At 50.6% G+C, this 14,834-nt stretch overlaps 1 protein-coding gene across 1 annotated transcript in view; it reads left to right on the forward strand.

The window, feature by feature from the left end:
- CYP4B1 (cytochrome P450 family 4 subfamily B member 1) overlaps window positions 1-14,834 on the forward strand; it is a 28,445-nt gene that overhangs the window by 1,141 nt on the left and 12,470 nt on the right. The window contains 10 exon segments of the mRNA XM_087865860.1: window positions 7,550-7,691; window positions 7,878-7,922; window positions 8,463-8,590; window positions 9,334-9,458; window positions 9,772-9,923; window positions 10,077-10,183; window positions 11,136-11,326; window positions 13,586-13,719; window positions 14,512-14,576; window positions 14,677-14,759. Of these exon segments, the coding sequence (XP_087721986.1) occupies window positions 7,550-7,691; window positions 7,878-7,922; window positions 8,463-8,590; window positions 9,334-9,458; window positions 9,772-9,923; window positions 10,077-10,183; window positions 11,136-11,326; window positions 13,586-13,719; window positions 14,512-14,576; window positions 14,677-14,759 (1,172 nt within the window).

Raw genomic sequence — 14,834 nt, forward strand, 5'->3', positions numbered from 1 at the left:
ATTTTATAACTGGAAGTTTGTACCTCTTAATCCCCCTCACCTATTTTGCCCATTCCTCTACTCCCCTTCCCCTCTGGAAACCACTAGCTTGTTCTCTGTGTTTATGAGTCAGTTTCTCTTTTTGTAGTGGTTTGTGTGCTTTGTTTTTTAGATTTCACATGGTGAAGTCATAGTGAAAACATATGGTATTTATTTTTCTCTGTCTGACCCACTTCACTTAGTATAATACCCTCTTAGGCTCATCCATGCTGTAATGAATGGCAAGATTTCATTCTTTTATATGGCTCAGTAAGATTCTACTGTGTATATATACCATGTCTTCTTTATCCATTCATCTATTGATGGACACTTGAGTTGCTTCTTTATCTTAGCTATTGTAAATAATGCTGCAAGAAACATTGGGGTCATGTATCTTTTTGAATTAGTGTTTTCATTTTCCTTGGGTAAATATCCGGAAGTGGAATTACTAAATTGTATGGTACTCCTATTTTTCATTTTTTGAGGAATCTCCATACTGTTTTCCATAGTGTCTGTACCAATATACATTCCCACCAACTGTGCATGAGCATTCCCTTTTCTCTACATCCTGACCAAGACTTATTATTTCCTCTCTTTTAGTAATAGCCATTCTGACAGGTGTGAGGTAGTATCTCATTGTAGTGTTGATTTTGTATTTCCCTGATGATGAGTGATGTTGAGCATCTTTTCATGTGTCTGTTGGCCATCTGTATGTCTTCTTTGGAAAAATGTCTGTTTAGGTCCTCTGTCCGTTTTTAAATTGGATTGTTTTCTGTTTGTTTGGCTTTTGTTGTTGTTGTTGTTGTTGAGCTGTAAGAGTTCTTTATATATCTAGGATAGGAACCTGGATTTAAAAACCTCTCCAAGTGTTTTGTTGTGCATCTAAGTTTGGGAACCCAGGTATAAATGCCAGAGACTAAGGCTCCTACTCCCGAATACCTTTTTCCCTTTCACCGTCTAAGGGATTGCCTCTCCTCCATGATTGATGCTGGGAATGAGCTTGACCTCCAGGAGAGAACTGCCCAGGCTTAATCTTGCCCCTACAAATAACTACCCTCTTAGGATGGCTTAGTAACCTACATGTATCCTGGAGAAACCCAGGAAAGGAAAAGATGGGTTAGGGAGCTGAATCAGACCCAGGCCCTGCTCTCAAGGAGCCTACCGTCTAGAGGGGAAAACAGACACCAAGGCCTTTCCTGCTCCAGGTTGGGTGGGATGCCTAACCAGGATCTTGCCCATGCTCTGTATCTCAGTATTTGTCCCATTGGGTTGTCATTTTCTGTTTACTTGTTCCTCTTGCCCACTAGACCACGACCTCTGGAGGATGGAGATCTACTCTGAATCATCCCTGTACTCTCAGGGTCGTGAACACTGGGGAGTAGGGAGGGGTCTTGATAGAGGAGGCAGTGAAGGAGAAGACAAGTGGAGAGACCAGGCAGGGCTCAGGAGAGGCTTTGCTAAGTACAGAAGAGGGTCACGGGAAGGTTGAGATCTGACCCTAATGAGAGTGTGAGAGGCATCCTTTGCCTCTCACATCTCTCCACTACTACTTGCCTCCACCAAAACTAGGCTTGTCTCAGCCCATGGGCTTCTCTAGGACAGGGACCTTGCTCATCTACCCCATGTCAGAGCTGGCTGTCCTCCTTCCCACAAATGCCCTTCCCCCTTTAGAGTGTATAGAGGCCTTGGAACACAGCTTAACTTGGCTTCTTGGCTCTAACACAAGAATCTGGAGAGTCTTGGCACCAAGAAGAGCAGGCAAGGGCTGGAGGGGAGGTTGCCCTTGGGCCTACAAAGGTTTCCTGGGGAACCATAGCAGGCCTGACACCTCTGCATTCCTCCAGGCTTTGTCACTTCTGCTCTGTCAGATCCACACCTGAGCCTGAGAAATGGGGAGGGTAGGGGTAGGGTTTGTTTTTCCAAACAAAGCTGAGGTTCCAAACAAAGAAAAGGCAAGGTATCTGCTTATGTCCTCATAGTAGCTCACGAATTGAGCCAAGGCTGGGCACAGGATTCGTGCTTTTTCATGCAGGACATGATCTGTCTGTACAAAGTGACTGCAAGTTTGATTCCTAGCCTAGTGATGGTGGGAATAGGAAAAGAAAGATGGGGGTGGGGGTGGGGGGGCGGGGCAGAACTGTCTATCAGGATTAACTTCTTCCTTCTTGTCTATGGTCGCTCTCTAGGGGCCCTGGAAGCATCTACCTATCATCCTCCTCAATTTTCAGAATGTGTCCCCTTGAGGTGGGGTCATGTCTTATTCTCTAGGGTCCTCCTTCTTCTACTCTGGGGCCCAGAGAGGACTTTGCACTTAGTAGGTGCCCAGCCATGTTATTGGTCTGAGGTTCGGAGGGGCCTGAGAATCTGGACTGTTGTCAGGGGAGGAGTGGAGAATGCCAGTCCGAGCCCAAGGAAGGTGATCCCCTGAGACTGCATAGGCCTTTTGTCTGGCCCCGCTCATCACTGGGACAGTTCCCTTGACCTTGTACTGTGGGGTGAGGAGCCCTGACTTGTGGTTTGGAGCTCTGGCTCATTTCTATTCACTAGACATTGATGAGACCTCATTATCCTTCTTCCCTGTTTCCCTTTCCTCATCAACAATATGCAGATAAGCATTTTTACCTTGTTGGGTTAGAAAAGGATCGAAAAAGATAGAGTACAGATAACTACTTTGTGAACTGCTGGGCAGATGTCAGGTGTTAAATCCCTATAGAGGGATTCTTCTTACAAAACACTCTGAGGCAATTGATTTCTTCATCTTCTTCCTTCCACCAAAATCAACCCAGTCTTTGGGAGCCAGATTAGTTTTGTCTTTTCTCAAGCAACTAGCTGATCAACAACCCTGGGTTTGACCCTGTGCTGAGGGCAGAGGATAAAGCAATAAGACTATAGCTGGCCCGAGAGTGACCCGGTCTGTAAGAGAGATGGATAACACAGCACAGTGTGCCAGACCCGTGGGCCCAGGCAAGGGATGCTGAAGTGAGCCTGAAAGATCTGGCTGCAGCAGTCCATGGAAGGAAGGAAGGAAGGGTGGAGGACACTACCTGTGCAGAGGCACAGAGGCTGGAAAGAGCATTGAGTGTGTAGGAATTTAATTTGTTCAACAAATATTTGTTTCTCAAGGTCTAGTGTGTGCCTGTGCTCATAGCTCTATACTTCTGGAGTGGTGAGAGGAAGAAGAGAATGGAGAGAATGAAGCTGGAAGAAGGTGGGGCAGATCACATAAGACCTTGTGGACCATGCCGAAAGGCTTTATTCTGAGTGCAGCAGGGAACCATTGAAGGGTTTCAAGCCAGGGAGTGACAAGCTCAGATTTGTGTGGTAGAAAGATCACATTGGCTTTGGTATAGTGGCTAGATTGGCAGAGGCCAAATAGGAGGCAGGCAGAGCAGGACAAGGCTGAGGAAGCTATCCAAGCAGATGTTAGTGGAGTGAACAGTGAGATGGGGAGGAGTAAGAGGTAGGGCAGGCTGTCCTGGCATTGTGGGTGTGGGAGAGGCAGGCAAATGTAAGGGTATCAGTGAGGTCCCTTGCATGCACTCCATTCCATGTTTCTGGTTGGTGTCAGGGTGGATGGCGGTTCCATTCTTAGGTATGTGAGGAGGGGCAGATTTGGGGGGAAGACATACTGTGTTCATGTTTGAAAAGGCTGGGTCTGAGGGGCCTGGAGGGTTTCACATAAAGATGTCCAGGGGATGGACGGTCATGTTTCCCGAGTTCAGGAGAAAGATAGACTGGGACGTGCTGTCAATTTTGGAAACAGTCTCAGGTAGATGGCAAAGGAAGCCATGGGAGTAGGTGAGAGCCTCCAGGGAGAAGGTGCAGCATAAGAAGAGGCCCAGGGCTGGATCTGGTGGAGCCTCAGTCTTTATTTACAAATAATGGATGAGGAGGAGCTGTGTCAGGAGAGGTGCGAGGACATCTAGGACAGAGTTCAAAAAAGGGGGGACTTGAGTGTGTCACAGCAGCTGGAAAGCTTCTGGGCTCACCCCCCAAGAGGGCGTTGGTCACATTAGCAAGACCAGTGTAGAAGTGGTGGGGGCCAATGAGGGAGGAAGTGAAACAGTGAGACAGTTCTTTTGAGAAGTAATGAAAGGAGGAGGAAAATGAGGCGTTAGCTAGAGGAGGGGGCAGAACCAAGGGAAGTTTTGTTTCCTTTAGTACATGAGAGAGACTTGAGCACGTTTTAAATGCAGATGGGAAGGAGCTAGTAGAGAGGATGGGGTCTGTGATGTGGGAGAGAGAGGGGCTGACTGATGGGTGAAGTGCCCGAGGGGAGGGTTGGAATCCAAAGGGACTAGCCTTGGACAGGGCTTGGGCACCTCCTCTACTGGAAGAAGAGGGAAGGTGGGGAGGCTGGGTGCAGGTCAGGGGTTCTTCAGGTCTGATTGTTGACTTTTGGGGGCCTCTTATCTGATGGCTTCTGTTTCATCCATGAAGTAGAGCAAGGCTAATTTGCTGGGAGCAAGGAGCAGAGGGGTAGGGGGAACAGTTGAGGAAAGACAGCTTTTGAGAAGCAGACAGTGGCCAATGCTATGGGGCTTTCTAGAAGGTGTTTCTGCTGATCTCTGCTCAAATGTCCCCTGAGAGAGGACTTCCCTGACCCTCCAAGCTCTGTCTAGAGTAGCAGCCCTGCCTCTTATTCCTGTTTATTTCCTTTCTCCCACTTGGAATGTGAGCTTGGGGAGGGCAGGGCTTTGTCTGGTTCACTACTGTTCCCCCAGGAGCTAGCATCAGGTCTGGCACTGAGTGGGAACTCCATGCCCACTTACTAAATGGATGCATGAATCCCTGGGGGATCTGACTCAGGGGAGCAAAACCACTCATATGGGGTGAGGACCAATATCTCCATCCCTGTGGACTTGGGCACTTCTTGGGCCCATACCTTCCCGCCTTATTAGGTATCTGGATGTTTCCCTGTGCTTCCCCAACCTGGTCATTCCTGGGGCTGGAGCTCATCCTTGGTGCTGAAGATAGGGAGTATTGGGGGCATTGCATAGGTTTTGGAACTGAAAGGCCTGGACTTGACGGTTGTGTGACTTTGGGCAAGGCCCACCATCACTTCTTAGCCAACATGCGGTGGCTAGGAGAGTCACAGGGACCCATGTCAGTCTCACCCAAAGTCCCTCTACTCCTTCTCTTGTGCCAGGGGTCCCTTCTGAGTTGTGTTCACACCTGTTCACATGTATTCACATGTACATTTGTAGTGGTACACTTGTCTCTGAAAGAGGGGATGGAGAATGAAGTCTCCTATTTGTCATTAGGATTGGGGGAAATCACCTGTCTCCCCCTTGGAGCATTGCACATTTGATCCCTTCCCTCCAGGCTCCCAATGGCTCTCTGCTTAACCCCAAAGAGTTTGTGTAAAGTGAGTCCATTTTTTAAAAATGATTTTTTTATGGTTATTTCAGAGATGCTGCCTCATCTCAATTGTTGTTGTTTCTTCCTGGTAGTTGCTCCTAACCCTTTAGCTTTGAATACACACCTTTGTGGTCCTTGACATTGGCTGGGGCTTATGCATATGCTGGGTGCTGCCCAGTCTTGTGGGGAGGGGCAGTGCCCACAAGGTGAGGTAAGGGAGGACTGAGACTAGAGCACCCATGGGCACCTACGGATGTCCCTCCTGGATGGAGCAGATCCTCTCTAAGCAGAGTCTCCCTGCTAGTCTCTCTCATAGCACTGTCTGCTTCCTTCTTAGCCCTTACTACTGTGTGTATTTGCACTCCTTAATTGTTTAGTTGAATATAATTGGTCTGCCCTGTGGAATGAAAGGGTAGGACCAGAACCAGGGAGGAATCCCAGGACTTCCCTAGTCAGTGGGAGCCCAGGTGGCCCCAGAAAGCAGAGTGGACACTAACAGAGAAGGACACATGCACTTACCAGGCTTCCAGGGGAACAGAGATGGGGGTGTAGCCCAAGCTCAGCTTCCCGTGTGACTTGAGATAAGGTTAAGTTAATCCTTTACCCAGAGGTGGAAGTATCTTAGGGCATGTTCAGAGCGAATTCTTTAGTGCAGTTTGGGGGCATTTGGGAGTAGGATATGGCAGGAGATGCAGGGAGGAGGAAGATGTTGGGGAAAGATAGACTTGAAGGGGAGGGAACTACCAGTCAAGTGCTTACCTTGTGCAGGATCCAGTGCCAAGCCCTTCCATACAATATATCAGTGAAGGGTTTTAAATGCCATGTGACCTCAACTAATAACACACGCCCGGCATGATTTAATTAATGTCAAAATAATCCTATAAGGTAAGTTATCAACCCCATTTTACAGATGAAAAGAATAAGATGCAGAAAGCCCAAAGACCTTGCCCAAGTTCACACATCTAAAAAATAGGGGAAATCAATATTCAAATGCAGATCTTCCAAGCTCCAAAGATTGCAGGCTGTGAAGTCAGCTTTCTTGGGTTCACATCCCATCTCCCTGATCAGCCGTGACTCTACCTCCTCACAAACTCCAGAGCTCAGACCTTATTCTGAGGCCCGTGGGCAGGCCATGGACGGGTTTTGGCTGTATCTCTGGAAGATTCCCTCCAAATAGGGGAAAATGGATAAATAAATAATGGTACATCACTATTATGGAATGCTGTGCAATTAAAGTAATAAAAATATTGAGGGGCACTTAAATGCACTAGTTTGAAAAGAAGGACAAGACACATTAAAAGAAAAAAATCAGGTTTCAGAAAAGTATTTATTGTATGCTCCATTTACAGAAAACACCACTGGGTGAGTAGATGTGGCAAGAATCCCCCCAAAGGGCACACACCACTATTTTCCTGCCCCACAGCTTTTGTGCTTGCTGTTTGCTCTACTGGGAATGCTGTCCCTTGCTCTTCGCACTGCCAGCTGCTTCTCATCCTCCGGGTTTCACCTCGAATGTCCTCTCCAACCAGGGGCCATCCCCGATCTCCCTGTCTAAGCAGAGTCTCCCTGCTAGTCTCACTCATAGCACTGTCTGCTTCCTTCTTGGCCCTTACTAGCATGTGTATTTACACTCCTTAATTGTTTAGTTGAATATAATCGGTCTGCCCCGTGGAATGAAAGGGTAGGACCAGGTCTGTTTCATGCCCTGAGAAGCCTAGACAGTGCCCTGCACATAGTAGGTCCGCAAAATGTGTGTCAAATGACATAACGGGTGCAGAATCGAGCAGATTACTGCATTGCACAGCGAGCTGGTGTTACAACTCTCATGAAAACAGCTTTAATGCCGAAAGAGAGCTCTTTCTGGGAGCAGCATAGATAGAGGGCTGATGACAGGAACCAGATGGAAGCAGGTTGGCCAGCTTGGGGTTGTTGAGCTCACCCAGGCACAGCAAGAGGATGGCTTGGACTTACAGTGGTGTCTCTGGGGCTGGAGAGGTGGTTGAACCCAAAGGTGTATAGGGCTGAGACTGGCTGGGAGAAGGATGCAGGAGGAGGGAAGGATGCTCCCAGTTTCTATCTGGGCAGCTTCCTGCCTTCCTTGCCCAGGGACCTAGGGCCTGGCTGCTGACAGTATGTTCCTGAGTATCCTGGCCTTCTGTCACCATTTCAGATCCAGCAGACGGGGAGCCTGGACAAGGTGGTATCCTGGGCCCACCAGTTCCCTTATGCCCACCCACTCTGGCTTGGACAGTTCCTTGGCTTCCTGAACATCTATGAGCCCGACTATGCCAAAGCTGTGTACAGCCGAGGGGGTGAGGACTCCCAGGAGAGGGTGGGGTTTCCTGAGAGCAAAGGCCTCAGGGTTCCAAGCAGGGAGGAGTCCTGGGGCCTGCAGCTTAAGTCTGGGCAGCTGAGGTCCTATTGGTCCTATTGATCAATAAGCCTCCTCTGGGCATCTGCTAGTTTCTGCATGACCCGATATTCTCTTTCTCCTGCAGACCCTAAGGCTGCAGATGTCTATGACTTCTTCCTCCAGTGGATTGGTGAGTGGACACCTGCCTTCTCTGCTCTTGTTGCTGGGTTACCAGGATCCTTCCCTGTCCCATCCCTCTCTGCCTTGTGCTCACTCAGTCTGTTATCTCATATGGGACCACCTGGCCCCCAAGTGCCCCTCCTAAACTTAGCTGCTCAGTGGGGAGACAGGGGAAAAGGCAAGAGAGCTCCCAGCTGGCTGGGGAAGTGGGGCTCAGGTACCTTCTCTTCCTGGGTATGCCCTCTTCTCTGGAAAGGCAGAGCAAGGGCTCTGGAAAATACATGAGTATGAGGATGAGCTTTCTGGAATAGGTGGCACTGGAGTAGGATCCCAGGAGATTGTATTGGTGGTGCCGGCCAGGCAAAAGCCTGAGGAGGGGAATGATGGTAGGGCCAAGGCTGGTGTTACCAGAGGCTGCAAGCCTGGGTGGCTGGAAAGCAGAGCTGGGTTGGGACGTGCAGCTGGGAGGACGGGTGGGAGCCCCAGGCTGCCAGGGGTGGGGCAGGATTGTGTGCACTGACCAGCTTTCCCTCTGCCATCTCTTCCCCAGGGAAAGGCCTCCTGGTGCTCCACGGGCCTAAGTGGTATGAGCACCGCAAGCTGCTCACCCCTGGCTTCCACTATGATGTGTTAAAACCCTATGTGGCTGTGTTCACCAACTCCACGCACACTATGCTGGTGAGCTCCCAGTGCCAGGCTCCTAGGGGCTGCAGCTGCTGGGCCAGCCCCTCCCCACCTCCTATCTTCCCTGGGGGAGGGCCATGAGGAGACTTGCTAAGTTCGAGGCCCCGTTCTGCCTGTAGTCAGTGCCAAGCCTTGCTGTGCCTGACACCTGCTGTGTGCTGGGCGTTGACCAGGAGCTGAGGCTCCAAGTGGCCGGGCAGCCCTGCCCTTATGTCCACTGGGAGACCCAGGCCTCCCTTTTCCTAGATCAAAGGCCTCTGAGAGGCCACAGTAAGGCTCCTCCTGTAGCAGACTCCTCATTCTCTGCCTACCACAACTGCTTAAAATAATGTCATCAGCAACTCGACTCTGAAAGCGACGCCAAAGTTCAGGGCTCAGGTTCTGAGTCTCAGGGCTGGATACTGCCCAGAAATTACCCAGGCTAGTCTTTCCCCATGCAGAAAACTCCTCCCCAGCACCACTGCAGGCCTGACCATGCACAGGCTATGCTGGGGAGATCCCCACCTCTCAGCCCTCCTCTTCCCTTATGTGGGCCGCCTGGCTTAGTGTCTGTATGTGCCGTGCAGTCCTGCCTCCTGATCCCACCCTAGCCTGAAGCACTCGCCCCCACATTCCAGCGGGATGGAGGCCAGGCCAGGTACTTGGTGCGTGGGGGAGAGGACAGGCTGTGGGTCCTTGAGGGCAGGGGTTGGGTGCCCAGATGACTCCCGACATTACCCTCCATCTCTGGGCTCCAGGACCAGTGGGAAGAAAAGGCCCGTGAGGGTAAGAGCTTTGACATCTTCTGTGATGTGGGCCATATGGCACTGGACTCACTCATGAAGTGCACCTTTGGCAAAGGAGACAGAAGTCTGGACCACAGGTCAGGGGGTACTCGGGGCTGACCACCGTCTCTCCCCAGGCCAGCTCAGAGGTCACAGTTGGCAGGACTCCAGGGCCCTGGTCTGAGAGGACATGGAGTCCTGCCCTAGGGAACCCCAGCTTGGGCGGGGGGTGGGGGGAGCTGGGCCTTGCCCGTGGTGGGGAGACAGATTCTGCTTGTAGTGGGGAGGCTTAATGGCAGGGAGATGAAGGGCAGGAAGCACTGTGGTTGGGGCTGAATTCTGGAGTGGAGAGCCCCAGGCTGTGCCGTGGTTCGGGATCTGAGCCCTCCTCCCTGCTCTTCTGCTGCGTAGGGACAGTAGCTACCACTCGGCCGTCAGAGACCTCACTCTGCTGATGCAGGAGCGCATTGATTCCTTCCAGTACCATAATGACTTCGTCTATTGGCTCACCCCACATGGCCGCCGCTTCCTGCGGGCCTGCCAGGCAGCCCACGACCACACAGGTGAGCCTTTTCTGCAGAGCCCGGCCACAGGAAGCCCAGGGTCTAGTCTAGCCCCTTCAGGCTCCTCTGGGACCTCTGCCATTGCAGGGTCTCTGTCCCCCTTTGGGTAGAGGATGGGTCCCCAGGCAATGACACTCTGTGCTCCTGGCCCAGACCACGTCATCAGGGGACGAAAGGCAGCCCTGAAGGATGAGAAAGAGTGGGAGAAGATCCAGAGCCGGAGGCACCTGGACTTCCTGGACATTCTTCTGGGGGCTCGGGTGAGTGAGGAGGCTCAGAGACGGCAAGGTGCAGGTTGTGCCTGGCTGTGATACTGGTGGGAGATGTAGGGAGGTCGGGTCACATGCTAGAAGTCCTAAAGACCAATTTTAGACTTTTTTTTCCTTAGAGAGGGAGGGGTGGGAAGGAGGGGTAGAGGGATGAGGAAAGGTAGAATCCTAAGCAGGCTTCACACCCAGCACAGAGCCGGATGCAGTCTATCTCACCACCCTGAGGTCATGACCTGAGCCAAAATCAAGAGTCAGACGCTCAACAGACTGAGCCACCCAGGTGCCCACCAATTCTAGACTTCTAAGACTGAAGAATCTTAGGGGCGCCTGGGTGGCACAGTCGTTAAGCGTCTGCCTTCGGCTCAGGGCGTGATCCCAGCGTTCTGGGATCGAGCCCCACATCAGGCTCCTCCGTTGGGAGCCTGCTTCTTCCTCTCCCACTCCCCCTGCTTGTGTTCCCTCTCTCGCTGGCTGTCTCTGTCAAATAAATAAATAAAATCTTAAAAAAAAAAAGACTGAAGAATCTTAGAATCTTAGATGCCATTCATTCATTCATTCATTCATTCATTCATTCATTCATTCCTTTATTCATCCACTCTTCAAACTCACTACCCCCTACCCTGGGTTAGTTTCCATGCAGAAGATGAGAAAGACCTGGCCTTGGCCTCCACTAGACTGTAACTATCTGAGCAGAATTGACAATTAGGGCTGGGTAAGGTCATAGGTCACTTGGGCAGAGAGATCAGGGAAGGTTTCCTGGAGTAGGAGGCATCCAAGCTGTGCCTAGGAGGACAGATAGGAATCTGGGAAAGGTCTCAACCCCCCAGTCTCAAAAGGAGCTTTCCTTCCCTCCCTCAGACCTTCATTTGACAACTGTTATGAGGTCTTCTTGGTACCTATCTCAAATGCCTTGGACTGTCCCATCATGCCTTCCCTAACCCAGGATGAAAATGGTATCAAGTTGTCAGACAAAGATCTCCGGGCTGAGGTGGACACATTCATGTTTGAAGGCCATGACACCACCACCAGTGGCATCTGCTGGTTTCTCTACTGCATGGCCCTGTACCCTGAGCACCAGCATCGCTGTCGGGAGGAGGTCTGCAAGATCCTTGGGGACCGGGACTCCTTCCAGTGGTGAGCGAGGCTGCGGGTGAGCCCAGTCTGTCCTGCTTCCCTGTCCCAGGGATACGCTGTGCTTACACTGCCCCGTGTCATCTTCGGGTGATGCAGAGCCATCCTGGAAGCCAGGTGAGGGTGTTGGCAGTTGTCCTGTTCCCTCCAGTGCTGTGGCTTTGAGGGGAGCTCGGGGGATACACCCCTGAGCCCATTCTCCCACAGGGGAGCCATTTTCAGGTATGAGTTGTCATCAGGAGGTTGTTGACAACTCACAGATAGGAATCTGGGGAACCTATCTGTCCTTCTGGGCACAGCTTGGATGCCTCCTACTCCAGGAAACCTTCCCTGATCCCTCTGCTCAAGTGACCTGTGTGCTGACTCCCTCTGCTGGCAGAACCTGATTGCCCTTCTGGGTTGCTGGATGAAATAGTGGGCGCTGGAAGAAAGATAGAGAGGAGGGGATTGGGAATGAATACAGCTGGGATACCTGGGGAGGTGACCCTCCCTCTGGCCTGGGGTGAAGAAGAAAAGGCCATTTTCCAACCTCCATCACTTAAAATCTTTCGATTGTTCTCTGTTTCTTGGCTCAAACTTGAACTCACTGATATGATACCTCCTGATGCTGACCTCTCTTGGCAGCCTGTGTGATCTCTGGGACTCTCCCGCAGGTCCCTCTTTCCCTACCTCCTCCCCTCAGGCCTTGGCCTCCTGTCACACACCTCACCTTTCTCTCTGGCTCCTGTGCTACCTCCAGCACAGGGTTAGGCCCACAACACAGCACAGAAAAGGCTCAGTCGATGGGAGAGACTTTGGACTCACCTGAGGGAGACTGACCTGTAATTTCAGGATCTGAGATCTGATGTCTCCATCACCCATTTTTATTGGCCGGATGTTGGAAACCTCCCAGCATGTCCAACCAATTGCCAGTGCTCCTGGCTTGCATATGGGGACAGGAGAAGAAGGAACCAAGGTGCTGCCCTTAGGATGTTTTTAGGGAGACAAATTCACATAGCCAGAATTCTAGAGAAAACCACAGAATGGAGTAAGGCTGAGAGGCCCTGTGTTGCAAGCAGAGGAATCAGAAGGGGTGGGGCTTGAGCTGGCCTTCCAAGGAGGGGTGAAACTCAGATAAGCAAAGGAAGAGAGAAATGGGCATCCCAGGTTAGGTAACAAAAGGAACACTGCCCAGGGGCAGGGAGTTAAAATATTTATTTATATTATTTTCACTTCGTTTCATCTAGAACTTGAAGCAACTTCAAGGACACTTGTTCAATACTATAGTAAAACACAAAAGAAAAAATGAGTATGGTGTATAATACTTTGTTAATGCTAATTGAAAATCTCTTCTCCCAGTTTGTAACCTGCCAGTTCGTCTCCTCTAAGGTGTCTTTTTTTCTTTTTACGATTTTATTTATTTATTTTTGAGAGAGTGAGCATGCGTGAGAGAGAGAGAGAGCGCGCACAAGCTGCAGGAGGGGCAGAGGGAGAGGGAGAAGCAGACTCCCTGCTGAGCAGGGAGCCCAATGTGGGGCTTGATCCCAGGACCTTGGGAGCACAACCTCAGCCAAAGGCAGACGCTTAACCGACTGAGCCACCCAGGCACCCCTTTAAGGTGTCTTTTGATGAATACAAGATCCCAGTTTTAATAAAGTCAAGTATATCTAAAAAAAAAAATTTGAAAACTAGATGGAAAAGCCCTAGGGTTTGGGGCTCTGTAATAAAGTTCTGAGCAATAGTCATGATTGGACCACATTTGGGACTGAGCTTCCTGGTGGCAAAGGGGAAAAAAGAAACATAATTTTTGTTTTTTACCTGAGCTTGTCATTGTTCATGCACTTATTACTTCATTCAACCAATGAATATCAGCCCCTATTTTTTTCCACCTCAGGAGAAACCAAGTGGAACCTAAAGAATTGTCCCTTGTGGGGCTTCTGTGGGGCCTTAAGAAACACAGGAATGGCTTTGTCTTGATGGCTGGGTGTTCATACAGCTCTAGGGTCCTGTGCCTTCCCTTCGTAGCAGTGAAGATGAGGGAGAGATGGAGAAAAATGGAGCCAGAAAAAAAGTAAAAAAAAAAAAAGGAAAACTGGAGCCAGAACCCCTGGGTTGGAGTGGTTACCCCATGTTCAATCTGGTCTGGGCACTTGGAGCACTTGTGTCCCTCCCATTATTGGATGTGCGATGGTGGTTAAAAGGGGAAGGTGGGGCTGGAGCCTGCCCTCCTGTGGAAGCCCCTTGCTCCGCATCTCCAGAAAGGTCTGGTTGTATTGCTGGCAGGGATGATCTGGGGAAGATGACCTACTTGACCATGTGCATCAAGGAGAGCTTCCGCCTCTACCCACCTGTGCCCCAGGTATAACGCCAGCTCAGCAAGCCTGTCAGCTTTGTGGATGGCCGCTCCCTACCTGCGGGTGAGTTAGAGTGGATTTGGGGGTGGAACTGGAGTCCTTGTGGATGCTTCTCTGATAGTCTCTGTGCCTTTGGTCAAATCTTTGCACCAGTGGGAAAGAGCTCAGGCTTTGTGTTTGGCCTGGGACCAAATCCTGGTCCTACAGTGTATGGGTAAATCCCTCTACCTCGAGCCTCTATTTCCTCTGCTGTAAAACGGGGGCAAGAAGAGTATTTGCCTGACAAGATTGTTGTCAGGATTAAAGAGACAGTATTCATCAGGGCTGTCATGTACCACCGTGTAGGTTGTGCGCTGAACAACTTCAAGAGGCTCCATTCACATAGACTGTGATGATGTGCAGGGCACAACCTTCACAACTGTATGTGGTAGCTTTGTAAGGACTGTTTAACTCTGTATCTGGCACACGACATGCACCAATGCATGGTAGATGTTACTATTAATAGCATAATGTCATGAATAGTAATTTCCTTTCAATTATTTGAAAGCACAAAGGGTTGTAACAGACCTTGCGTGTCCTAGCTCACAGTGAGGTAGGTTCAGTCCTCCTTTTTTCTCTCCCCATTCCACAAATGTCTGTGTCAGGTGCTGTGTCCAGTGCTGGGGCTAGAGGAAGTAGATATGAGGATGACCAAAAGCACTGTGATGTCTTGAGGGTGGTCATGAACCCTCCATCACTGGCAGTGCTCAGTCAGGGACTGGTGCTCAGAAGGACACTAGGGGATTCTGGCTCTGGAGGAAGTGGGTGAGGCTATCTCAGGACCACCTAGCTACAAGGCCTTTGCTCTGCCCACAGGCAGCCTCATTTCTCTGCACATCTATGCCCTCCATAGGAACAGCGCAGTGTGGCCTGACCCTGAGGTACCACATCCCTGGGCATGGAGGTCAGATGGGGTGGGAGGCTATGGAGGTCACCCTCCCCAGGGCTCGGCAGGTATTTAAACAAGCCTTGTCCTCTCAGGTCTTTGACCCTCTGCGCTTTTCCCCTGAAAATGTGGCCACACGTCACCCCTTCGCCTTCATGCCCTTCTCTGCTGGGCCCAGGTAAGGAAAGGACCAACACCCCCAGGCTCCCAGGACTGGGAGGGGAGAATGGAGGATGTTGTGGGGAAAGCATCA

The sequence above is a fragment of the Ursus americanus genome, chromosome 12, assembly GCF_024610735.1.
Source record: "Ursus americanus isolate L20-20 chromosome 12, mUrsAme1.1.p, whole genome shotgun sequence".
NCBI classification, from domain to species: Eukaryota; Metazoa; Chordata; class Mammalia; order Carnivora; family Ursidae; genus Ursus; species Ursus americanus.